The 25,574-nt window shown below is 38.5% G+C and overlaps 1 protein-coding gene across 1 annotated transcript in view; it reads right to left on the minus strand.

Moving 5' to 3' along the window:
* maoa (amine oxidase [flavin-containing] A) overlaps positions 1 to 25,574 on the minus strand; it is a 55,881-nt gene that overhangs the window by 24,441 nt on the left and 5,866 nt on the right. Inside the window, exons 2-3 of the mRNA XM_008107430.3 lie at positions 5,783 to 5,877; positions 5,379 to 5,516 (exon numbers count right to left, since the gene is read on the minus strand). Coding sequence (XP_008105637.2) covers positions 5,379 to 5,516; positions 5,783 to 5,877 — 233 coding nt within the window. The remainder of the gene's footprint in view (positions 1 to 5,378; positions 5,517 to 5,782; positions 5,878 to 25,574) is intronic.

The raw sequence follows: 25,574 nt of genomic DNA on the forward strand, positions 1-25,574 counted from the left end.
AAGACACATGTAACACAAAAGGGTGTGGTGTTTGATGTGTTACCAATATAAATTCAGACATCATTAGGTTTTCACACAGGGTGGCTCACTATGCCAATTCCCACATTGGTCAACAGGGAAACAAGGAGAAAGTTCCTGTTAGGGCCAAACCACCATATATCAATTTCTCTTTGCTTTGATTATTCCTTCCAATTATTCTGATATATTGCAGAAGGCTAGAAATGAACCTGCTGCAAATAAAAAGTCAGATTAGAGTATATGTTTAGTTGAGCATGTTTTGAGAACCAACCCTTCTTGAAAAACAGAACTGTTTGTTCTAAAACAGGCTTTTCCTCTCACTCATGTCTCACCAATTTGGTTGCTTTGTTTTATCATTAGTCATCAGCAAGCAAACAAGGTCTTGTGGTACATGCCTGTAAAGACATGCATCTCCTAAGAGATGTTGGCATGAAAATGGCCTATATGCATGCAATGTGCACTTTCTCAGAAAGTCTAGCCTGGCCCTAGGTAAGCAATTGCATAATGTGACATTTGCAAACTTTCTAGGTGCCAGTAAAACAGAATTTGCTGTACTATTCTCTGCACATCTCCACAACAACATTTTAAAACACTTCCTCTTCCAGTAAACTTTTAACTTTGTTGCTGTTTTCAGTTTTCTGTTACTTGGCTCCCTGAGTTATTTTTATGCTGTTTTAAGATGACTAGACTACAGTGTGATTTATTTTTGTGACAGTAATATTATTTTTTATTTTTGATACCATTGGTTAAATTTTGTTTTTCAGTTTTACTAGCTCAGGCCCTGATTACACTGCCATATAAAATCCAGATTATCTGATTTGAACTGGGTTATATGGCAGTGTGGACTCATCTAATCCAGTCCAAAACAGATAATGTGGATTATCCAATCTGATAATCTGGATTATGTGGAAGTGTAGAATATAATTTAGAAGTGAATCTAGGGCCCCTTCCACACAGCTGTATAAAATCCACATTGTACTGGATTATATGGTATTGTGAGCTCAGATAACGCAGTTCAAAGCCGATATTGTGGATTGCCTCCTTTGATATTCTGGGTTATATGGCTGCGTGGAAGGGCCCAAACTGGAGGAGGAAAGTGGGGCAAACAATTTAGCATCTATTATTGAACAGAAACACATAAACATCCACACATCTCCACCAATTTCTAATCAAAAGATTTATAATGTTCAAGGTTCATCATTCAATAGCCTCAGGGATAAAACAGTTAATCATTACTGAGAACCGGGTTTTCTATTCTCTGAGCAATGTGGTGGGGAAAAAAGAGCCCTCTATTAACATTTATTCTGTTCTTTCTGCTGGTTTAACCGCTCTGTTCCTGCAAAACTATCATCAATTTGATCTTTGAAACAGAAAGTCAAAACAGAAAACATTTAATCTTCAAAGGAAACACAACTGCTTGCTTGTTATGGAAAGATTTCCATCACCTTTTCTGCCAACATTGTTGCTCAATGCCCTAAGAGATATGAGCTGACACATAGAAATTGGGCAAGGATAGGACAGAGCAAAGCTATGCCAATTAAAATAATGCCCTGGTTTTCCCTAGATGGGAAGAGTAGTTTGGAGTGTTTCCCAGCTTTAGAAGGCCAGAAAATCAGGCTGTGATAAAGCTGTAACTGAATAAAAGAGTTAGAAACATGAATAAGGATGTTACAGGATGGCTTTTGGAAGACACACCCCACCTGAATAAACTCTGAATGCTGTAAGTGACATGGAGGTAGGCCATGTACAGCATTATCAAGGTGGCTTTAGGCCAAGGTTGTTCTGCCAGTTTTCACAATTTATCTGATTGGATTAGGGTTTTTTGTTTTTTGTTTTTGCAAGAGCATGAAAACACTTTAGAGGATTTTCTCAAAGACAAACTTTACATGTTGCCCTCTTCCATTTGTGATGCAATGTTTGGCATATTTTTCTTGTGAGCAAAAATCCATTCCGGGGCCCGGGGGGGGGGGGGAGGAATGAAATAGCTGCACAACATTTTTGGGTTGGTAGTCCTAGGAGGAGAGGACAAGCATGATGTAGTGGTCTGAGTGTTGGACTGTAGATGCATCTACACTGCTGAATTTATGCAGTTTGTCACCACTTTAACTGACATAACTCAATGCTATGGAATCATGGGAGCTGTAGTTTGACAGAGAAGTCTAAAGATTTTAATTCCATAGCATTGTTCTTGGCAGTTAAAATGGTATCAAACTGCAAGAATTATACAGCACAGATCCACCTTATGACTTTTGAGACCAGGATTTGACTCCCTGCTTGGCTATGGAAATCCACTGTGAGACTTGGGCAAGTCACATTTTCAGCCTTAGAGGAAGGTAAAGGCAAATCCCTACTGAACATATCTTGCAAAGAAAATCCTTGCAAAGTCACCAAAAGTTAGAAATGATTTAAGATACACAACAAGCTCTAGGAGATACGATGTGATTGGAAGCATGTTATTCAGTTACCACAAGCATAATCTATTATGCTTATTTCATAATCACCAGATAAGACATTCTAGGAAAGGCTAATCAACCCACTCCAGTATATACACAAGAGCAATTAACATTCAAGACAGCAATTTCTCTTCAACAGTCATGCAACTATTCTAAGTGCTTTGTATTCAAAACGTTAAGTGCTCTGAGTAAGAACTGAGAACTTTCACTTAAATTGGTAAAATTGGCCTGAAGGATATAAGGGGTGGTATGAATGCAATGAAGCTGGGTTGACATAGCAACAGGCTTTTATTTACGTGTGACATTGGCTAAGATGTGTACGAGTGCTCATTTTGAATGCTCTTTTTTGGCATTTTCTTTGAAATGTCATTTGTTCTTCAGCGTGCTTTTCTGCGTTAATCAGTCTTTCAACTGCCCTCTCACCATTTTTCAATTTTGTATTTTATTGTGCTGTATTTATTTATTCCTTTCACTAAAAAGAACTGGGACTCAATGTCACAAGGAAACTCTCTATGGAATTAAATTAATATGATATCCATTAAAATCTCTACATGTTTTTGGAAGCACAAAGAATCAGCTACAGTATAGTTTCCCTAGGAAGGAGTCCCAGCACTACCAGCGTGGTGTCCTCACACCTACTTGAAATCTTTTATGATCGCACTCAGAGTGCTTCCAGCAGCACCAAATCGTGGGTTTTCTACAAGGGGCTAAAAAACCCGGGACCACAAAGCAGGTCTGCACACAGATCTATTGGTCCCGGGATTTCTGCCTGTGATGTCTAGACCTGATGCTTCGTTACAGTATTTTGAAGCCCACCGTGGGACGTCCACCAAAAATGTATTTATTATTATTTATTTGCCACAATTTTATCCCACCCTTCTCACCCCGAAGGGGACTCAGGGCAGCTTACAAGTTGTATGTACATACAATATATTATATTATTAGTATATCACAATATAAGCATTATATATTACTATATTGTATTATACCACTATATTGCAATATTATTAGTAATATTACATGTAATATAAATATACAATTATAATAGTATATTATTATATTGTATTACATTATATTATTATCAATATTATATGTATATATAATATATTATATTACTAGTACAGCATTTTCAGTGGGTTTTTTTAAAAAAAAACTTTAAATGCACAGATGTGAATCTGCGCATCGTTCATATGAGTTTTGTTCCTGGGTCATACATATCTGTTCCTCATTGCTTTTATCCTGAAAATATGGTGAAAGTTGACTAGAGGATGAAAATTTTGTCCTGGCAAGAGAAACTTCATCCTCCACACGTTTAATGAAGTTTATGACACAAGCAAAGTTTATGGAGTAGGGTCACTACTTTCAAAGTCAGGACTATACTATTAGACAGGAACTGACACTTTCAAGCCAGGAACAGAACTTCATCATCATTATTTTCATTCAGAAACTGCATGGCCATCTGTCCAGACAGGTTTAGTCATGTACTTGTGCCTGGGAACAACAGGGTGATGATCCTGGGTTATACATGTCTGTTCCTCATTGCTTTTATCATAAAAACATGGGGAAAGTTGATTACATGGCAAAACCTTTTTGTGTGTGTCACAAACTTTATTAAATGTGTGGAGGATGAAGTTTCTCTTGACAGGATAAGGTTTTCACCCTCTAGTCAACTGTTGCCATGTCTTTAGGATACAATCAGGAACTGACCTGTATAACTCAGGAACAAACCAACATAAAAATCCCATATTTTTTGAGTGTAGGGACATACAGAGATTTGAATATCCGCATTTTCCAGCTAGAACTGGGATATTCCTGCACCTGAAAATCTTGCATTTTTAGCGCTTTGCAACTATTCCTTCTGTGTTTTTAGGGAACGTCGTTTGGCCACCCGCTATTTTGAACCAGGAGTTCCTGCAATAAAGGTACTGTGTGGATAGGCCCCAAATCATTCATTGTCTGTTGTAGTTAAAGTGTGACAGTGAAGGAAAATCTTTTGCAGAACATGGTACAGGTAACAGAAACTCTGAATCACTCAAAATTATTCCTAAAAAGAAAAAGAACAACTCAGGCATCGTTCCTTGGTGGAATACTTCAGTCTCCAGTTCTTTTGTACCATGCACACAGTCTGCAGGAGTGCATTCACTGCTGAAGTGTAACAGAAAAATAGAAGGAGAAAAGTCTATTATAATACAAAAGCTATTTGAGGCGTACAAGTTATTCAAAGTCAAGCATGGGGACTGTGTTTGAAACCCTCAAATTAACCAATCTAGGCACAAATTAATACTCATCCCATTGAATTAAGATATAGGTCTTCCAAAAGTGTCTTCGTTGGTAGAATAATGAACATACTTTTACTTCTGGAACTGACATATAATACTATTACAGTGATAAAACTCAGTGCTGTGGACAGATTCATGGCTTTGGAAAGAGGATAAATACAATGTTCTGTGAATGTATAGGACTTCATGATTCTGCTAAGTCCTAAATAAATTTCCTGTACACGGATGCACTTCCTCATTCATCCATACGGTCATAGCATTACATTTTTAGAAGAATAAAACACACACATAACATTTTACATTGTTAAAATAACCAAATGCAGCCAGGTTTTTAACTCCTATTACTACTAACAACAATAACAACATTAATAATTCTGTAATAGTAGCAGCAGCAGCAGCAGGTTTTGGACTAAAGCTCACTTCTTCAGACTCATGAAAGCTTATTCAAAATAAAACTTCATTTTTTAAAAAGATCCCACAAGATTCTTCATTTGTTTTTTTTTCTGCAACAGACTAACATCTATCATCCTAGAAATTTTATCAGATTGTCAATAGATAAATAGAAATGTTCTCCTTGTGATCTGTGTTCTCACATCACATTATTTCAATAAATGTTTTCCCCCCTTACATTTGTGTGCAGGATCCCGGCATCATCTACATCCACTTTATATGTTTCTATGCCAAGTTCTTTAGCCAGTCGCAGAATTTGATTCTGTGTAGGCCCTACGTAGGCTCCGCCAACATCTACATAGTTCACTTGCTTGTTCTGTGAAGAAAGAAGAAATTGCACAAGTAAGGTCTGTGACACAATATCTAGAAAGTACTCAATTTTCATAAAAATAAAGAAAACCATCTCAGAATTAGGCCTAACTCATATATTCAAACTCAGAACCACTGTATGTTTTCCATATTCTTACTTGATTTAGAGGATTAAATAGAATCTTTTGCAGCCATGTAGCACACTTTTCCAGAATGCCTTGCAGTACAACATGTATGCAAAATACAAGGATGGGTTAAAACATTGCTGCTTACCCTAATTGTGTGCGTTCGTCCACCAACTCTGTCTCGTGCTTCTAAAACCACAACCTTAAGTCCAGATTCAGATAACAGCTTAGCTGCTGACAGACCTAAAATAATGACGAAACAGTATTTTTCAGTCATTTAATACTATTACTACTGTTACATTCTTATATATAAATGTGTGTGTATTTGGTCACTTGAATGTAAATGATGTCTCAGCTCTGGAAAGAATGGGAGCAGGGAAATTCTCTAAAATACCAATTTGACCAGTATAATTTTATATCAAAGTTTGAAAGCACAAATCCCTAACTAACTACAGTAGAGTCTCACTAATCCAAGCCTCGCTAATCCAAGCCTCTGGATAATCCAAGCCATTTTTTAGTCAATGTTTTCAATATATCGTGATATTTTGGTGCTAAATTCGTAAATGCAGTAATTACAACATAACATTACTGTGTATTGAACTACATTTTCTGTCAAATTTGTTGTATAACATGTTTTGGTGCTTAATTTGTAAAATCATAACCCAATTTGATGTTTAATAGGCTTTTCCTTAATCCCTCCTTATTATCCAAGATATTCGCTTATCCAAGCTTCTGCTGGCCCATTTAGCTTGGATAAGTGAGACTCTACTGTACTTGCAAGTCATTCATATCAATGGAACGCCCAATGGCGCAGTGGGTTAAACCTTGCACCAGCAGGACAGATGACTTGAAGGTTGGGTTGCTGAACTGAAGGTTGCTGGTTCGAATTCAATCTGGGGAGAGTGCGGATAAGCTCCCTCTATCAGCTCCAGCTCCATGCGGGGACATGAGAGAAGCCTCCCCCAAGGATGGTAAAAACATCAAAACATCTGGGAATCCCTGGGCAATGTCCCTGCAGATGGGCAATTCTTTCACATCAGAAGCGACTTGCAGTTTCTCAAGTCGCTCCTGACACGAAAAGAAATCATTTTTGTAAAAAATAGAATATAACTATTACATCACTTTCATAACTTAATGAGAGTTAAGCAGTCTTTTTGCAATGCAATTGTAACATTTAGATATCTTTCACATTACAGTGCTGTGGCCTAACAAAATGGTACAAAAGTAAACATGATATGGTCCAACTGGATGAGAATAGGCCAATGGCTAAACAACACCAAGAATCTCATAAATACTATTTAATCTTTCTCAAAAAAAAGTGTATCCATGTCAGTATATTGCCTAGGAATATAGAAGGTCTTGTGTAATTGAGGAAGAATTTCTTAACAACTCAATAAATCCCAGAACACAGAACTCCCAACAATCAGAGGAAGGAAGCGGGCTGTTTTCCAATCATTTGAATAGCAGTGGAAACATAATCCACCCATTGACTCTCTATGCTATCAGCTGGCACTGAGACAAGAAGAAAAAACTTCCCAGAGCACTTTCTCTTGCTCTCAAAACGAGGATTGCAATTTATAGAATCTAAAGGTCATGTTGGACATAGAGCAGTCTGAAACAGCAATGTAGAAATCAAGTGAGGAAAGGTTCTGAATTATGTTTTGGATCTTTATGCTTACAGTTTACAGTGTCTTTAGGATGTAATAATTCCTAACTGTAAAGCCCTATTCAAGAATTCAAGAAGCAGATAAAATTGACATGCAAGTAACAGACAAGTGCTAGTCTGCCCCTCTCCCCACTGTAGAGAGCAATAGTCTGAAAAGAGAGACCTCTTGCTAAGTGCTTACAGAGTGTCCATGCAATTTGTAACACTAAAAACCAGGGATCCCTCATCCTGGAGAGAGCTTCCAGGCATAGCAGAGAACGTCCCATTTTCAGATGGCTACTCTTAGTGTAAGGAAGATGACAACAGAGGTCTAGCATTCTCCCCAACTTCATGTGTGGATCATAAACTGCATTTTAAACAACAGAACAGGGATTTGGGTATTACGCAAGGACAAAATAGAGAATGTTTCTTTTTCTGTAGGGAGAACAAACTCCCAGACTCTGCACGTAGGAAAGTGATGGCACAGCTGTTCCTCCTAAAATAGTTTTGGGAGAAGATGAGCAGAAGCTGGTGACAGATTATTTCTTTTCCTGCTAGTAATGTTTTTAGTCAAAATTCAGTGTCTGCTTTGTTTTCCTTCAAAATTTCTAGTACACAAGTGGGCTTTTTACCTTCTGAAATCACAGTGCAGTTCTATAACCATGTGATAAGTATCTAATCACACGATGAGTTCTGGCTCTTCCAAATAGTCACCAATGTGCCAGTCTGGTAAATTCCAGCTTAAAATTGGATCAGATCTGTAGCAACAATTGGTTGCTTTATTATCCGTCAATTAATTAGATGATTCCAGCTTGGAAGGTGGCTGAGGTTGTAGAACTGGGGAGGGGGGGATACACAGTGTTGAGGTGCCTTGTAGTGCCACAGACCCTGCCTTCTTCCCAGAGCCCTCTGTGGTCTGGAGAAGGGCAACTTGCAGTTATTGGAAGAGCCAGACAATCGATTCAAATAATGGTTTCAATACATTGTCTGGCTGGTTCTGCCCCTAAATGGGTGGATCCAGATTGAGGTTTCCATTCTGTCCAGGTGGTTAAATATATATCTGGAAGCAGGCTAGGCTTCCAGGCAGTTTGTTCCAAGCTTCATCCTAGCCTCCCTATGAAGCCATGTCATGCATATTTCCAATTTCGCACTGTAAGAAGGCCATTCAAGTTGCAGACTAGGGCTTTATTTTAATATTAGTTTAAACAGCATGCTTAAACTGTAACTTAAATGCATTTCACATGGAAAACATCCTATTAGAATCCACTCAGGGCATACGTGTAACTTCAGATGTTTTTGTAACATTCCCTGAACATATAATTGAATCTATTTTTTTTTAAACTCTGGTGGATTCTCAAGATTGTAACTACTGTTCTGTAATTATAGTAGGCCCACTGAATCAATAGGATTTGCATATATGTTGACTTAACATTTTACATGTGTTTTGATGGATCTACTCTAGTTGAGAGAGAACCAGAGTGGACTAGTGGTTGAGCCTTGAAATAGGACTAGGAAACCCCCATTCAGCCACAAAAACCAGTTAGATGACATCCAACAAGTCCCACTTTCTTAACCCAAGAGCAAAGAAATAGCAAACCCCTCTGAAAAAAATATTGCTAAGAAATCTCTATTAGAGAGTTGACATAGAATCATTGAAGCCCAGCAAGGCTCTGTTTAAAAACCTCCTGAGAAAGAGACTCTACCACGCTCCAAGGCAGGATATTCCACTACGAACAGCTCTCACTGTCAAGAAGTCCTTCTGATGTTTAGATGGAGTCTCTTTACTTTTAGTTTGAATCAATTGCTCTATGTCCTGGTCTCTAAAGCAGCAGAAAATAGAAAAGCAGAAAAGAGTGGCCCCTCCTCAATGTGATGCTTTTTCAAATATTTAAACATGGCTATAGTGTCCTTTCTCAACATACCGTATATACTCGAAGATAAGCTGAGTTTTTCAGCCCTTTTTATCAGCTGAAAAAGCCTCCCCCAGCTTATAATCGGGTCAAGGTCAAGCCAGGCAGCAGAGCCTAGAGGCCATTGCTTGCAATATATGATATATTTCTCTCCTCCCTTATCAGTGTGTTTGTTTTTCCAAAGCTTCCCTCGCTCTTAACCAAGAGAATGTTTTGAAAAGGAAGATAAGCCATTGCAAATCAGGAAGAAGAATATATATATACCCATTAATCTTATAAAAGCATTTTCCCCTGAAATATTTGTTAATCTCTGCTACAGATATGTAGGCGCTTCCCCTTGCAAGCCTTTGCAATCCCTATCTACCTAAATATTTGTATATCTCTCTATATATATTAATTTTATATATGAATTTCCCCTCATGTTTGCAAGTCTTTGCAAATCCTATATACATATAGATATCTAGAGATTTCCATATACAGTAAAGCCCCGCTAATTCGAGCCCTGCTCATCTGAGCGTCCGTGCTATCCGAGCCAAATTCCTCACCCCGCCAGATCCCGGTGCTGTCGGAACCCAGCTGGGTGAGTGAGCGAGGAACGGAGGGCGGGCTCGCTCTCTCACTCCTTTGCCAGGCTGGACACTGGTGCTGCTGGCCCCAGCGTGGCGAAGGAGCCGAGGCACGGGCGGGCGGGTGAAGGAGGAGGGTCACAAAGGCCGTCCCCATTCACCCGCTTGCTGGCTGGTTCCTTTGCCAGGCCAGGCGCCAGTGCTGCCAGCCCCACCATGGCAAAGGAGCTGTGGCATAGGCAGGAGGGTGAAGGAGGAGGGCCACAAAGGCCCTCCCCGTTCACCCACTCGCTGGCTGGCGAGACTTAGCAGCAAAGAAACGGCAATCATTGGAGAAGCAGGCAAGGATCACTGATTTTTAAAAATCTTCACAAGACTGAACTTTTTACAGATTTAACTTCCAACAATGTTGTTACTGTAAGTTCATTTTATGCAATTCTATCTTTATTTGTAGTCAATTTTTAGTAGTCAATGTTTTTAAAGTTAATGTTTTCAATAAAATGCGATGTTTTGGTGCTAAATTCATAAATACAACTGCTTTTTTGTGGATTTGTTACAACATTTGTTATAAAAATGATGTTTTGGTGCTAAATTAATAAATACAGTAATTACTACATAACATTACCATGTATTGAACTGCTTTTTCTGTGGATTTGTTGCAAAACATGATGTTTTGGTGCTTAATTTGTAAAATCATAATGAAATGTGACATTTAATAGGCTTTTCCGTAATTCCTCCTTATTATCGAAGCTTCTGCCAGCCCATTTAGCTTGGATAAGTGAGACTCTATTCTACCTGTGTATCTGTATCTATGTGTATACATTATTTTTATATATGAATTTTTGCCTCACATGTTTGCAAGTCTTTGCAAATCCTATGCAGATATAATTATCTATATATAGAGAGGTGTCTAGATAGATATATATGAATATAGATATATAGGGCTTGGAAATACTACAGAGGAAATGCACGCACACACACATATAGAGATTTCTAGATAGATGCAGGAGGGAAATGCACATATATAGAGAGGATCTGCAAATGTTTCAGGGGAAAATGCATATGTGAAATTAGTATATATAATTATAGATCTATATCTAGCTCTGCATTATTTATATAGGCATTGAATGTTTGCCTGTTACTATGTTGGAAGCCGGCCTGAGTCCCCATGGGGTGATAGGGCAAAATAAAAATAAAGGATAATAAATGAATTATTATTATTATTATTATTATTATTATTATTACAAATGAAGTTTTGTTGTTGTTGTTGTTAAGTAATTGTTAATACCATATTGTTTTTGTTGACCCTACTTTTCCACTTATAGGGCAAGTTTACTGTTTTTCTTTGAAATACGGTAAATATTCAAAAATATTTAACTTGCTGGTGCCTCAATTAATGCAATTTATTGGTATCTATTTTTATTTTGAAATTTACCAGTAGCTGCTGCATTTCCCACCCTCGGCTTATACTCGAGTCAATAAGTTTTCCCAGTTTTTAATGGTAAAATTAGGTGTCTCGGCTTATATTTGGGCCGGGTTATACTCGAGTATATACAGGAAAGGAGATTCCACCTGAACATCAGGAAGAACTTCCTCACTGTGAGGGCTGTTCGACAGTGGAACTCTCTCCCCCGGGCCGTGGTGGAGGCTCCTTCTTTGGAGGCTTTTAAGCAGAGGCTGGATGGCCATCTGTCGGGGGTGCTTTGAATGCGATTTCCTGCTTCTTAGCAAGGGTTGGACTGGATGGCCCATGAGGTCTCTTCCAACTCTACTATTCTATGATTCTATGATATTGACTTGAAGGTATATAATAAAAACAATACTAATTAATAAGGGTGTGTAACTTGGAAAAAAATCTGTCCTTTTTTTAGTGGCAATGTTTGGTCGGCCCCCATTCTGTTTTTCAAGAACTTTCTAAAATCAGGAGGGGGGAATATTGTTTCTCGTTCCATCATCTGGAAGTACCATTTTCGTTCCAGGAAGATCCGGCCCATTGGCGGCAATGGAGGAACTTCCAAGGCTCTCCTTTCTGTCATTTTTGGGCTATCAGGACAAAAATAGTCATACTTGGAGAACACATTTATGACTGCAAGCCCTTTGAGTTTCAGAACATTTGGGTCATCCACTGATTTTTAGGAAATTCTTTAAAGTTTTGAGAAATAAAATTCCTTTTTTAAAAAAACCAAAGAGCTATCCCCTGGAATTCCTCCACAGCAACAGTATAGGAGATGCAGCAGGACATAATTCCTGCCAACTTTAATAATGATCCACACATCCTACAATTTATAGGAAATTGTAAAAGTTTTTTTACTAATAAAAACAAGTACTGTTACTAAGCTTTTACATTTCTACACGATTATCAAGCCAGGTGAACTGGGATAGGACTACACACAAGCCAGAAGGTAGGGCAGGGAAGGGGAATACATGAGTCAGTCAAAGAGGTGAATAAGAAGAAAAAGTTTTTTTTGTAAAAAAAATAAAATAAAAAAGTGTGTGTGTGGGGGGGGGGGGAGGAAAGTGTAGGACAGAGTACAGAAACATGAAGATAGATAGGGCTGAAGAGGGATTGAATTCTCCCCATGGGGTCTCAAGAGAGTCTGGCTATCCCCTCCTTTCACTAAACCACCTTCCCCTAAGAAAGGTAAAAAATATTTAAACAGACATATTTGAAAATGTCCTTTCACAGCCCCCCCCCCCAATGCACTCCCACTCTCACCTCCCTAGCAAAATAGTGGAAAAAAAGAACTGACATATAATATTTAGTAAATTTAGTAAATTTTAGTAAAACTGCCAAAGAAAAAGATTAGAATTGAGTCAAAAAGTGATGATCCTAAGTAACAGCGACACTGAGATAGAACACAGAGCTAGCTAGCACATGAGATCTCTCTCTCTCTCTCTCTCTTTCTCTCTTTCAAATGCCAGGATGCCACAGGAAAATGGAGGAGCCCGCCCTTGTATATATAGATCAGCTTGGCAAAAAGGACACCTGATCCACTTTCTTGCTGTGATTGGCTCAGGCTAGACTGAAAGGGAAAAACCCCGCGTGTGCATGGTTGTTACCACAATGCAGCCTAAAACAGCCGATTTCGGCTGCCACATGGTCCATTTTGGCTGAGTCAATTCAAGCCCCATCTCCCGTCCCATTTTCAAAGGTTTGGTTTCTGGAACTGCCAGAATTCACAGATCCTGTTTTAAAAAATGGTACTGTGCACACCTGTACTAACTAACCAATAGGCCTTTCTTATAAGTGCTATGTATAAATACCATGAAGGCACAAAATCTTGTATGATCTTGGAAGCTAAACAAGGTCACACCTGCTTAGTACCTGAATGTGAGACTACCAACTAACATCTGATGCAGTAACCTATCTTTCAGAGGAAGGAACGGGCAAAGCATCCTCTGAGTATTCCTTGCCTAAGAAAACCCTCTGAAATTCATGAATCACAATAAGCTGTCGGGCAACTTGGAGGCACAAACACACACATTGCTATATACGAAGGCAAAGTTTTTTCAAAGTAAAGTGCCAAGCTATTGCTGTGATTGACAACAAACTTTCAGCATATTAAAACTGTGAATTGTGGAGTATATTATTATTTTCTGGTCTCCTTCAAAACTTTTGTTGATTGTGGTAAATTATTATTGTTGCTGTGTTTCGTATAGTCATTCCAACTTATGCTGATATTCAGTTATTCCTGACATAGGTGTTTCTTGGGAAAATTTGTTCAAACAAGAGTTTGCTTTGGCCTTGCTCCCAGGATGTGGAAGTGTAATGTCCCCAACATCACCCACTGGGTTTTCATGGTCAAGTAGGTATTTAAACCTAGTCTCCCAGTGGCCTAGTCCAAAGGCACACAGGCTCTCATTAGGCGGGGGCGGCGGGGGCGGCGGGGGCGGCGGGGGCGGCGGGGGCGGCGGGGGCAGGGACTACATCCCCTCCATAAGCTGGACTGACAGTACAATTTAGCACTAGACAGCCCAGCATCCTCCATCCCTGAGAATAAGAAGTCAAAGCAGCTCATGTGGTACACAGTTCTGTCCTCCAGAGATGGTAAGCACTCTGTGGTGACTCAGGAAGGATACCTCATTGCTGCTGCTACCTATAGTACTTGCTACCTGAGGAGGTGCCTCATGGAAGGAACTTCTCTGAGAATTATTTCATTGCCATGAACCTAATAGAATTAGGTATGCCTAATCCATTTAATTTCAGCAGTTTCAGAAAGGCACACAGCACCTGGCATTTCATGTGTTAAAGGCTTTAGATTGCTTATGTACTTCATTGCTATGCTTATAAAACTACACCTGTTGCCAAAGCGTTCTTAAATACCTTACTTTGGAGCTCTGTGGAAATATTAAAACAACTTTATAAGTTGAATTAATAGGTGATGGCTCCATGTCCTCTAATAGTGATGTTTGGATCTCACCATGAGACTGTGAGAAACACTCAAATAACACAGCTACCAAATTATCAAGTTACCTTTGGAAGCAATTAAGTACAAAGTTATTTATCATTCCTGGAGAAGAAGGAAGCAGCTTTATTTGCTGAAGTGTGCCTTTTGTTAATTATTTTCCTGTGACATTACATACCAAACAGGAAAATAAAATGTAGCAAGAAATCATTAATATGATAACCACCTTCAATAAAATGGGAGTTAGTTCAGTATTAAAAAGCTATCACGCCATTATAGCAGTTTCCTGGCTAGCTGACAATATGTATGTTCAAAGCCATTTATAGCCTTGTCTTTGCAGTTCTTGATGACCACAATAGGTGCTTACTTTTCTAATTTTGACCTTTCTTATTCTCTCACGGCATATCAATTGATGGTAAAGAAAGCTAATTACAATGCTATCTTGATTACATTAAAGTACCACCAACATAATGTCCTTTTTGTGTGATTTACTTTCACTACTACATCGATGGGAAATCTAATTATGTCTGCACTCAGCTGAGAAATGAAATCTGGCAGTGGCCATCTTAACCTCTGCTCTCATGAGTCAAGCCAGATTCTCTGTGCCGAGTATTTGTGGAGCTGCCAATATGAGCCAGATGACATTTTCTACAGTCCCCTAAGGGATAAACTTTCCAGCTAATTTTTTCCTTTTCCAATATGAAGCTGTTTTAAAATGTTATTTAGTTCATGACAACAACGATAAATGTAATGGTCCAATGTTGCTTTTAAGACCTTTTCAGAGAGCAACTCACTGTTCCTAGAATTATAATTCCCAGTAACAAATGTAACTATTTATAGAGCCACTGTGGTGTAGTGGTTAGAGAGTGTTGGATTAATGCTAGAGAGCCCAGGTTTCAAATAATCCCCACTGAATTGTGAAGTTTTCTGTGTGACTATGGGCCAACCACAATCTCTCAACTGTCCAGATCTCTCCATGTTGTTAGAATAAAAATGAAGAAGACAGGCTGTGCTGCATTGAGCAATTTGCAGGATACGTGGGCTATACATGTAGATCAAGGTCCCATGAAGTTGCAGTTGTGCCTTAACTCTCCATCCAACTCCTGAAATCCACCTAAAAGGCTTGTGTACTGCAGCCTAGTAGTACTCTACAAGATGCCATAATCAGCCCCCCTCCTGTCAATGTGAAAGGCTGCCATGAAAAATTGTGATAGGTCCCTATAGAAATCCCTGCTTCTGCTCCCCACAGCATTTGTCACTGGTGGGAATGGGCTGGTCACATTGTTCTGCAGTGCCCCATGCCATGTCTGGCTGACTGGCTTTTAAGGTGGATTTTGGGGTCATTTGCAGTCACAGCAATAGTGTTTCAATCCAAAATGAAAATACAAAGCAATTACAACATCCTAACTTAGGACATTGTAACTGACAGAGAGGGCCAGCCACAATCAGTCAACACCACTTCATTTTATCACTGTGGATAAAATAAAGACAGTATGTAAAAATCTATCTAACAGAAGAAAGTACATGGTTAAATATCTACAGAGTTGATGGTTATCTATCAAGGAATGGTTACTTATTGCACAACAGTGAGATAAAGCCAAACTGGATGGGTTTTTTAAAAACAAAAAGTCCAAAAATATATGAAGGGCAGCCATTCAGTTGCCCCATCAAAGAAGTTTACAATTGGAAAAACCCCTTCCTCACTTGTTGTAACCTTAAGAACTACTCATAACACTTCTCTCAAGTACTTGTTGTCTGCATTTTTAAAACTGTCTGTGTTATGTAAGGACACACTACATGTCACTTCAAGCTTGTTCCTCAAATAGCAACTGTTCTGGAGACAGGAAATATGTGGAGTATATAATGCAGAAGTAATGTTTTAAGTGGTAGTCGTAATACAGTTATACCACAGTTACAGAAACTGTAGGAAACAACATGCAAATGACAAAAACAAGAGAACTAATTAACAGTATGAAAAAAGTGTTTTTCAATAGAATTTTTTAGTGTAATTAATCAAAATCATTAACCAGCTCCTATAACTGTATTTATTTCTTGCATTTCTTGATAAATGTCTTTAATATAAACTTGTTTACATTATTTCCATAGTTATGGGGTGTGTATAGCACCACGGTTATTGGGGTTGTCTGGAACTGATTTCTTTTTTTAAGGTTGTAGGAAATCTTTTGTTTTCCAGTATTTCATGTCTAGCTTTAATTATCTAAGATCCAGCATTTAATATAAACAGTGAATAAGTAGAATGCAACTTTGTGCCATGTTGGCTTATATGCTATTTTAGGGATATTGAGGAACCATGCTTTTCAAATCACTTTAATCAGAGAGAAAAAACTTTGCATAGTCATGATGGAGCAGATAACGTGAAATAACTCTGAGTGTTACATGATTATCAAAAGTTTACAAGTAAATTCTGAAAGACAAATGAATCAGTTTTGAAATTTGGTGCTCCACTACAGGGCAGTGACTAGAAAACAGAATATGATTCTATTTGATCATTTTTGGTCAATTAGCTCATGTGGATGTATTGCAGAAGTATGCATTGCATTACAATTTTAAAGGCTGGATAAAATACAAAGAATGCCCCAGTACAACTGCTGAAAATATCAGATACATATGTGTATAGTGCCCCTTTGTTAGTTTTTTCCTCCCAGTGTAGTACTAAATGGTAGGTAAAAATGCACACCATTACAATTCAGATCAACTTCTGTGTGTAAGTAACTATAAATCCCTTATTAATTTCCCCCTAGAATGGGACATATAAAAGCAAATAGCTTTGGTAATATTCCCAAAGGTAAAACAATGCACAGATAAGTGGATTAACACTTCTTAAGCTGTTGCTTCTCCACCCCATGCTTCCTATTGTGAAAGCAAGCCAAGGAGTTAAAAAAAAAAAGCTTAGCAGAGAAAATGACTTTGAATATATCAATTATATTATAATGTTTGGGTCTAAGGTTGTCACTTAGGTCTATTTTTCTTCACAGTCCTGGCTTTGATCTTGTAATGAACCTAGATTTTTCTAAGTAACTCATAGTAATGGGGCAGTGAATCCACCCTGTATTTTAGTTTGAACTTTAAAGCCCAAGATGCTGAACCTATTTTAGAAAAAGTGCTTAACTCCTTGGACAATTTCATTAAAGCTCACGTTGAAACTCAGAGTTTTACCACCTCACAGATATGGGGCCACCAGGTACTACTGAAAATTACTCAGAGGCTGTCTGCTAATTTCACCATTTTTATTGGTTTATTTCAGGTAACACTTTTTCGTTATGCTTAACAACCACATTACTTACTTTACTTACTTAGGTAATCCCTCATTGTCCGAGTATGATTGTTTTCCAGATGTTGTGTCCTGGCAGTGGATACATAGGTGACTGTGGAGCCCTATTCTTGACCTGCATGTTCTTCCATAGTGAGGACATTGATTTCCAGTTGGAAGGCGGTCTCGATCAGGTTTGGTTTTATGTGCCTTCCTCTTGACACATTTCTTCCCTTTGCCCTCCATTTGTGCCTCTTCAAATTCCACAGCACTGCTGGTCACAGCTGACCTCCAGCTAGAACGCTCAAGGGCCAGGGCTTCTCAGTTCTCGGTGTCTGTGCCACAGTTTTGAAGGTTGGCTTTAAGACCATCTTTAAATCTCTTTTCCTGTCCACCAACATTCCATTTTCCATTCTTGAGTTGGGAGTATAGTAACTGCTTTGGGAGACAATGATCGGTGAACAACCACATAGGCTTGTTCTGAAGTAAGCACACATAAGATTTCAATATTATATTTTTCACTTTATATTTGAAGATTTGCAGATTTTTGGACACACCTTTGCTGAACTGAGCCCAGTGTGTTTTACCACACACTGGGCTACCCTCCTCCCTCCCCCCGACTTTGGGAGAGAAACAAGATCTGAACTTCTCTCTCCCAAAACAAGATGAAATATATTTTCAGTAGAAGTATTTAAATGAATGGCTGTTTACTTGTTTGTTATTGATGTTGTGTGCCTTTAAGTCTTTTCCAACTTTAGGTGACCCTATCATGGGATTTTCTTTGTAAGATTTGTTCAAAAGTGTTGGCACTCTATGCAGAGGGTATTCCATGGCTGGGTGTCACAGTTGAGAAGACAGACTCACTCCCATGTTCCAACAGAGTGCATTGAACTCACTGGCAGGACACAGAGGAGGCACTTCCAGCAGCTCTTAATGGCATCACTGAAATCAAGATGTGCTATATCTACAGCAGTCTCTTCGTCTTGTAGCTATAGCATATAGTGTATCATATAGCTTGTAACTCTTTCAGAAAAAGAAATAAGGTTGTCTGGCACAAACTTGTTTTTGAGAAACCCATGTTGACTCTTTCTGCATCTGACATTTCTTTCTAAGTGCTTACAGATTATCTGTTTAATGATCTTTCCTGGTCTCAATGTCCAGCTGACTGGGCAGTAATTGTTTGGGTCTTCTGCCCACGCACCCACCCCTTTTGAAGATGAACACAACATTTGCCTTCTTCCAGTCTGCTGGAACTTCTCCAGTTCTCCAGGAATTCTCAAAGAAGATGGCCAGTGGTTCTGAAACTTTCTCTGTTCTTTTGACCCTGGAGACTTGAATATCTGGAGATTACCCAGATATTTCTGTACTGCCCTTTTACCTATTCTGTGTTACATTTCTCTACTGTATCCACGACTCTTTCACCTCCAGGTTGAACACTGTTAATCGTTTGGGAGAGCCCACCACCTCTACCTTCAAGGCGGCTCTCTCCCTCATTGCAGTGAGGCATTTACCACCTCCTGGACCACTCAGTCAAACCATCCCTGTTAGATTTTATCAGCCAAGATGGGCAGGGGTTGAGCTTATATGTACCCTGTTTCCCCTAAAATAAGACATCCCCTGAAAATAAGACCTAGTAAAGGTTTTGCTGAATTGCTAAATATAAGGCCTCCCCCAAAAGTAAGACCTAGCAAAGTTTTTGTTTGGAAGCATGCCCAACGAACAGAACACTAAAGCATGCAGGATCAGTAAATGTACGAGCCATAGAGTGTTGTACATGGAAATAAAGGTAGTAACAAGAAATTCTTGATAGGATTCACAGTTTGTCTGGTTATGCTGGTTTGTGATGACAACTACTGTACAGTATATAATAAATGTTGGTTTTTTTGTTCAACAATAAATGTGAATTCTTCTTCATGGAAAAATAAGACATCCCCTGAAAATAAGACCTAGCGCATCTTTGGGAACAAAAATTAATATAAGACACTGTCTTATTTTCGGGAAAACACGGTAGTGGGTCAAACTGCTTGAACTTCTTGTCCACACTTGTGTAGTTCATGTTATTGTAGCATTCACAGGAAATATTTCAAAGTAATTTAAAATTCAGAAACACAGACAGCAGACTAACAACATGAAGTAATATATTTCTTATTCTTTGAAATAATCTTAGGCTTTGTAATAGATAAATATGGCAGGAAGCACTTTCATTTTCAATTGCTAGCAGCAAATCTGAGAAGCCAATTATCTGGATATAGCAGGATGCATTTGAAAATAGTTGGAAGTGGCTTCTTGCTTGCAACATAAAAGTCATCTGTGTCAAATCCGATGAGTCTCAATACTAATTATGAATATACTTTGGAGTTTGTGTGCCTCAGGTTTACTTAAGAGATATATCTGGCCAAAGGGTTCTTTTTGATGTTTACATAGTCCTAGATGAAATCAAAGATCACAGCATTCATTCCTCACCATTATTGAAATTGCCCATAGATGAACTCAGATCCTTTTTCATTGATATTATTCAGAGAAATTGTTTTCATTAACTACCTTTATAGCTAAAACAATGGAATGCTTTCTGTTTATAAATTATGCCAAGAAATCGGTATATTTAAGTGTTCCTGTACTCTAAGGAAAATAAATTAGGTTGTTTGTTGTTCTGATTAGGGGCTTTCCATGGGGGGGGGGGGGGGGGAGGTTCTGACAACCAGGCAGTGTTATCACCATACAAAGTTTTTAAAACATCTCTCATTAAGCTAATTGTTTTAGCTTGTATTGGTATAGCATTCAGCATTACAATCAGTGATATATAAAATCTATCACAAAATTATAATTTTAAAATATAATGAATTACCTTAAGATAGATGGCATAGCCAGAAGCCAAGGCTACAACCTGGGAAGTCTCCTATTCAGCAACAACTGGTCTTTTCTGGGTTTTAGTCCAAAGTTTAAAGGGGCAATACAGAGTGCTGGACCAACTGGGGTGGGGCAGGTGATAGAGTCTGGATAACCCCTTTAAAGTTCAAACTCAACCAAAGTATCACTACTCCATTTATATGAGGATTCTGGATGAATGGATTTTAATCTTGGACATTCTTAAAATTTTATATAATGTGATTTTATTTTGTAATGGTACCTGTTTTATATGAACTGTTGTTTTGTAGATTGTTTTATATGAATTGTTGTTTTTACATTGTTTTTAGGCATTGAATTTTTGCCTATTTACTGTAAGCAGCTTTGAGTCTCCTCGGAGAGAAAGGCGGGGTAAAAGTGATGTAAATAAATAAATATGGAAGGCACTAGTCATCATTGCCATATGTTGGTTTCCAACATCCAGCATTCCTCGCTATTATGAATGCCACCAAAGGCTGATGGAAGTTGCCATTCAATTATGTCTGTAAGACTGCATGTTTTCCACACTTCAGGTAAAGGAATATTCTTGACTGGCAGCTATGCTGTAATATGTACAGCTCCAGCCATTAAACATCTGTAAACCATTCTTAGGAAACTCAATGAAATAGTCATGCCTTATGAGGAGAGGCATAGGGGAAATTGGTATGTTTAGCCTGAAGAAGAGGAAGTTAAGAAGTAACATGATAACTATGTTTAGATATTTGAAAGGATGTTATATTGAAGATGGAGCTCCAGAGACCAGGTGCTTGGCAGGGAATTGAACTGGATGGCCCTTATGGTTTCTACCTACTGTGGCCCTTGTGGTCTTTTTCAACTCTATGATTCTATCCATACTGTGGAATGAAAACAAACTTTAACTGCCAAGGTTTATGCAATGAAATAATGGGAGTTGAAATTATACAAGTTCTTTAGCCTTCTTTGACAAATAGGGCTCATTCTTCACAAAACTGCAAATCCCAGGATCCATAGAATTAAATCATGATAAAGTTGTGTCGAACTGCATTCATTACGGATGCATCCTGGGACATGGAGCAATTCATTCAAACTACACAAAGAGAGACTCCACCTAAACATTAGGAAAGAATTTCTGTTCAATTGTGGAGTATCATTCCTCAGAGTGTAGTGGAGGTTTTAAAGCACAGGCTGGATGGCCCTCTGTCTCGGGTGCTTTTATTGTGTATTTCTGTGTGACAGATGGCTTTTGTGGTCTCTACTAACTCTATGAATCTATGATTCTAATGCTTCCCCCTTTCTAAAATGGGCACTTGACTAACAGATGCATTGTAAATTAATGCTATTTTCAAGCAGACAAAGAAGTGTGTTCTAGAACATGTAATGTCAGAATGCCAGCATTTTGTCTCAGCTAATTTCCTTAAATGTAAAGGAAGTTGTGGCGGGAAGGGATGTTTATAAGACTACATTTTTTGTGAAAATGGATGAAATGCAGAGTAGACATCTGAAAGGGTTGGGAACAGGCCCTTTTGGGTGATTACCCTATTCCTTCAGAACTTCCATTTTCAAAGTATCCAGTGCATATAAATTGCTCCAAATGTATGAGAGCAATGTAAGTTATCCACATACAACATTTCACATGTGTACAATTTATCCAGCTCTGTAAGCACAGGCAATGATTCATATGAAATGGAGGAGGCATGCACTCTCACAGAGGCTTATGGCTGACTATCCTGGAAGAACATTCAACAGTGTAATGTCAGTCTTATAATATTACTACTGTAATATTAATGCTTCATGACTATCACTAGGAACGAGGAAGGCATTTCTCATTTGCCAAGCAAATACATTTAGGACTGAGAAATTAGATTATTGGACAGGACCAGCATGTTTATTGGACATCTCTGGACTCAAAAGATTTTTGTAAGTGCATTACACTCCTAGATGCTGTCATTAAACACAACATAGAGCAATAATGAAAGTATATGCATCATAAATCACAAACAAGGCATAATTCTTATCCCAAGGCCAACTACATGTGACTCTAAGATATTTATGACTGACTCATATCTGAACAATTTCTTTTTCTTTTACAAACTAAAGTAGTCACAAGGGGAGTACAAGGGCAAACTGTAGTTTGCCCTGACAGACATAAGTACAGAAATGGTAATAATAATTTCATATTCTACAAACAAAGTGCAACTTGGAAGAATGATTCAGAATGATGAAATAACACAGCTAAAAGCTTTCATTCACTTTTGCCACCCTTTAGTCACAAAAACACATGGCTACATTCTACAACACCTAAAAACAAGCTTCAGAAGAGGAACAGGGTGTAAAGGAGGGTAGCCTAGAAGACCCAATTAATAATGAATAGATGTCCCAAATAATAAAAGATAACTGCCACCGATTAGTGGAAATGCAGCCACCACTATGTGGAGAGACACCTTTAGATTATAAAAGTGCTCAACCACCCAATAGCTCAGAGGAAGCCTTTTACTTTATTCGGTGTTAAAATGGTAGCGCAATTGTGCTGAGGGAGTCTATAGACGGCAGAGGCTTTGATGTAAAAAGAACAATATCAAGTTTATTCAGGAACAAGCTTGGTAGTTACAAAATATGTTTCACTTAGAGGTATTCTTATTAACAGTTACAGTACTAGAATGAGATGAATCAAACTCTCTAAAGTATCACTTCTTTTACTTAAAGTAGTTAAAACTTCGTTCTCTGCTCCTTTTAAACTGTTACTTCAATGGATCTCTGTGAGTCCAGCTGGGATTGGTTCCCAAAGTCTGAAACTTGGACTATCCAGTGACTTCAAACCACAGTCACCCCCGTGATATACTATCACAGATTCTCTATGCCTTTCCAGGACACAGACTACATTAAATAAGTCACCAAACTTATTTAAAACCGACTCAAAATGAACAATTGAGTCTCCTTGATCCCATCAACCTGGAATCAATCTTCCCTGTGCCTCATCAGAGCACAGACTGAGGCTTCACTTTTAAAAAACCTCTTCACTTCTCCTCCCCTCGGCAGGTGGCTCCGCCCACATCTCCATGGCAACTGCCTCAGAGGAGAGCCACTAAATGGCTGCCACCATCTCACACCTACCTAACCAAACCACAAGCACATAGTTAAACACAACAAACATGAATACAAAACTCATACTTCATTACACAGGGTATCCCCAAACTGATATATACCACTGCTTTTGCTGTCTTCAATCACAATGGTCTTTCCATCATATCAAGGACACTTTATTTTTCTTGTTTTATGCTGTGTATATACCTTGCAATAAATGTGGGAGAGAAAAGAGGTCATATCCACCTGAGCGTATGTTTTTAAAAAACAATATTGAGCTGCCCTTTAAAAGAAAAAGGTTCCTTCCTTCTCACAAACCTTTCACTCTCAAGAAGCAAGTATTTAATAAGTCATACCGGAAGGAAGGCCACCAAGGAATACCAAGTGATGTAGGTTATATTTCAGAGGAAGTCAATGACAAGCCAGCTCTTAAGTATTTTTGCTTAAGAAAACCCTATGAAATTCATGAAATGACAAGTTGAAGGTACATATAAATGAAAACATAGAGAAACTAATACGAAAGCTCTCCCGCCACTGTCTTGCTTGCCATACAATTCTATTTTTCTGTAAGAACGTAGAGCTGTAATTGGTAGTGGCTTAGTGGGGCAGTGAATCTGCTTAGAGATTTAGTTTGAAATATAAAGGAGCAATCCAAAGTGCTGAGCCTTCTTAGGGAACAGGGTTGGATAGCTCCTTTAGAGTTTGGGATAAAGCGGAAAATGGATTTGCCAGAATACTGACATCAGAACTAGCTACAAACCTATGTTCCAGGTCCAAAGCAAGATTGATATTTTCCTTATTGTTCATTTGATTATTCTTAATGACATTCAAAACTCAGAATGTAAATCCAATCCTGGATCCCTCCTTCTGGTCCCTTCTGAAGTTTTCTGAAATAGTCCCTCTATAAGTCAAAACTCTGACCTTCTAGCTGGGAAAAAATGGATGTATATGGGGCATAGAGATTGTCAAAGGGATAGACAGAGCATATACATGGATCTACAACCCTCCCATCCCATAACTATGCCCATGACACCAACATAATGGGGATGCACCCCACATAATGCCTAACCTAATTGGATGTGGGGAAATGCAAGCAATAGGCAAGTGTATTTTTATAAAATGGAAAAATGGTGAGGTAAGACAAACAATCCCTAAAGGAAAAGATAAAGGCTGAGAAAATTATCTTTTTGTACTACAGCTTATGAGACATCCAAGCCAATATGACTACTGCAGTACAAATTGTCAATTTTACCAAGATAGGGGTGGGAAAGGGCCCAAATGTATTCCTGTTGAACCTTTGCCAGTAAGAGGTATTTGGGCATGTTGGGAAGATTCAAAAGCAGTTGCCCTTCCTCTAGTTACAATCTAATCAGACATTTTAACAGCAGCTAGGTGTATCCCTCAGTTCTGCTCCAGACCATGAATGTCTCACTGCTGCTCATGCAAACATGTTCTGCAACACATTCACATTTTTCTTCATTCCATTTTTCCTACACTTAATGTCATGCTATGAAATCTCTTGTTACTCTTTGTGTCCCTATCTACTAAAAGCTGGATTCCATAAGGCACATCTATGCTGTAGAATTAATGTACTGTAGTTTGACACCACTTAAACTGCCATGGTTCAATGCTATGGAATCCTGGGATTTGCAATTTGGTGAAGCCCCAGCATTCACTGGCAGAGAAGGCTAAAGACCTTGTAAAAACACACTTCTCATGCTTCCATAACACTGAAGCATGGCATGGCAGTTAAAGTGGTGTCAAACTACATTAATTCTACTCTATTGATGCACCCTTAAATGAAGCCGAACACAACTCAAGTCCAGTTAAAGCCAGATTTTACAAAAGGGATTTTTTTTTTACCACAACTTCTCAAATTCTCCCACCGGCCATTTCAAAAGGTGTAGTTCAAAAAGTAGTGTTTCCAAGCTCTTTCTAAAGTTTTATTCTCTGATTCTGGAGTACAATGGATATACAATGGGGGACTATTTAGAGAGCACTCTATTATCTTCATCATTCTTTCATGTGTTATAATATCCACAGCCTGGCAACGAAAACAGATTGATGGGCCAGGCTCCAGTCCAACTTATGATCTATTTGATAAAATGCCTGTATCTTTTAAAACTGAATTAACAGAGTCTGTTGTTAAGTCTAAACAGGATGCCTGATTCTGGTAGCTTGTTGAGACATGGGACTGGA

This window comes from Anolis carolinensis, chromosome 3 (assembly GCF_035594765.1).
Source record: "Anolis carolinensis isolate JA03-04 chromosome 3, rAnoCar3.1.pri, whole genome shotgun sequence".
In the NCBI taxonomy this organism is placed as follows: Eukaryota; Metazoa; Chordata; class Lepidosauria; order Squamata; family Dactyloidae; genus Anolis; species Anolis carolinensis.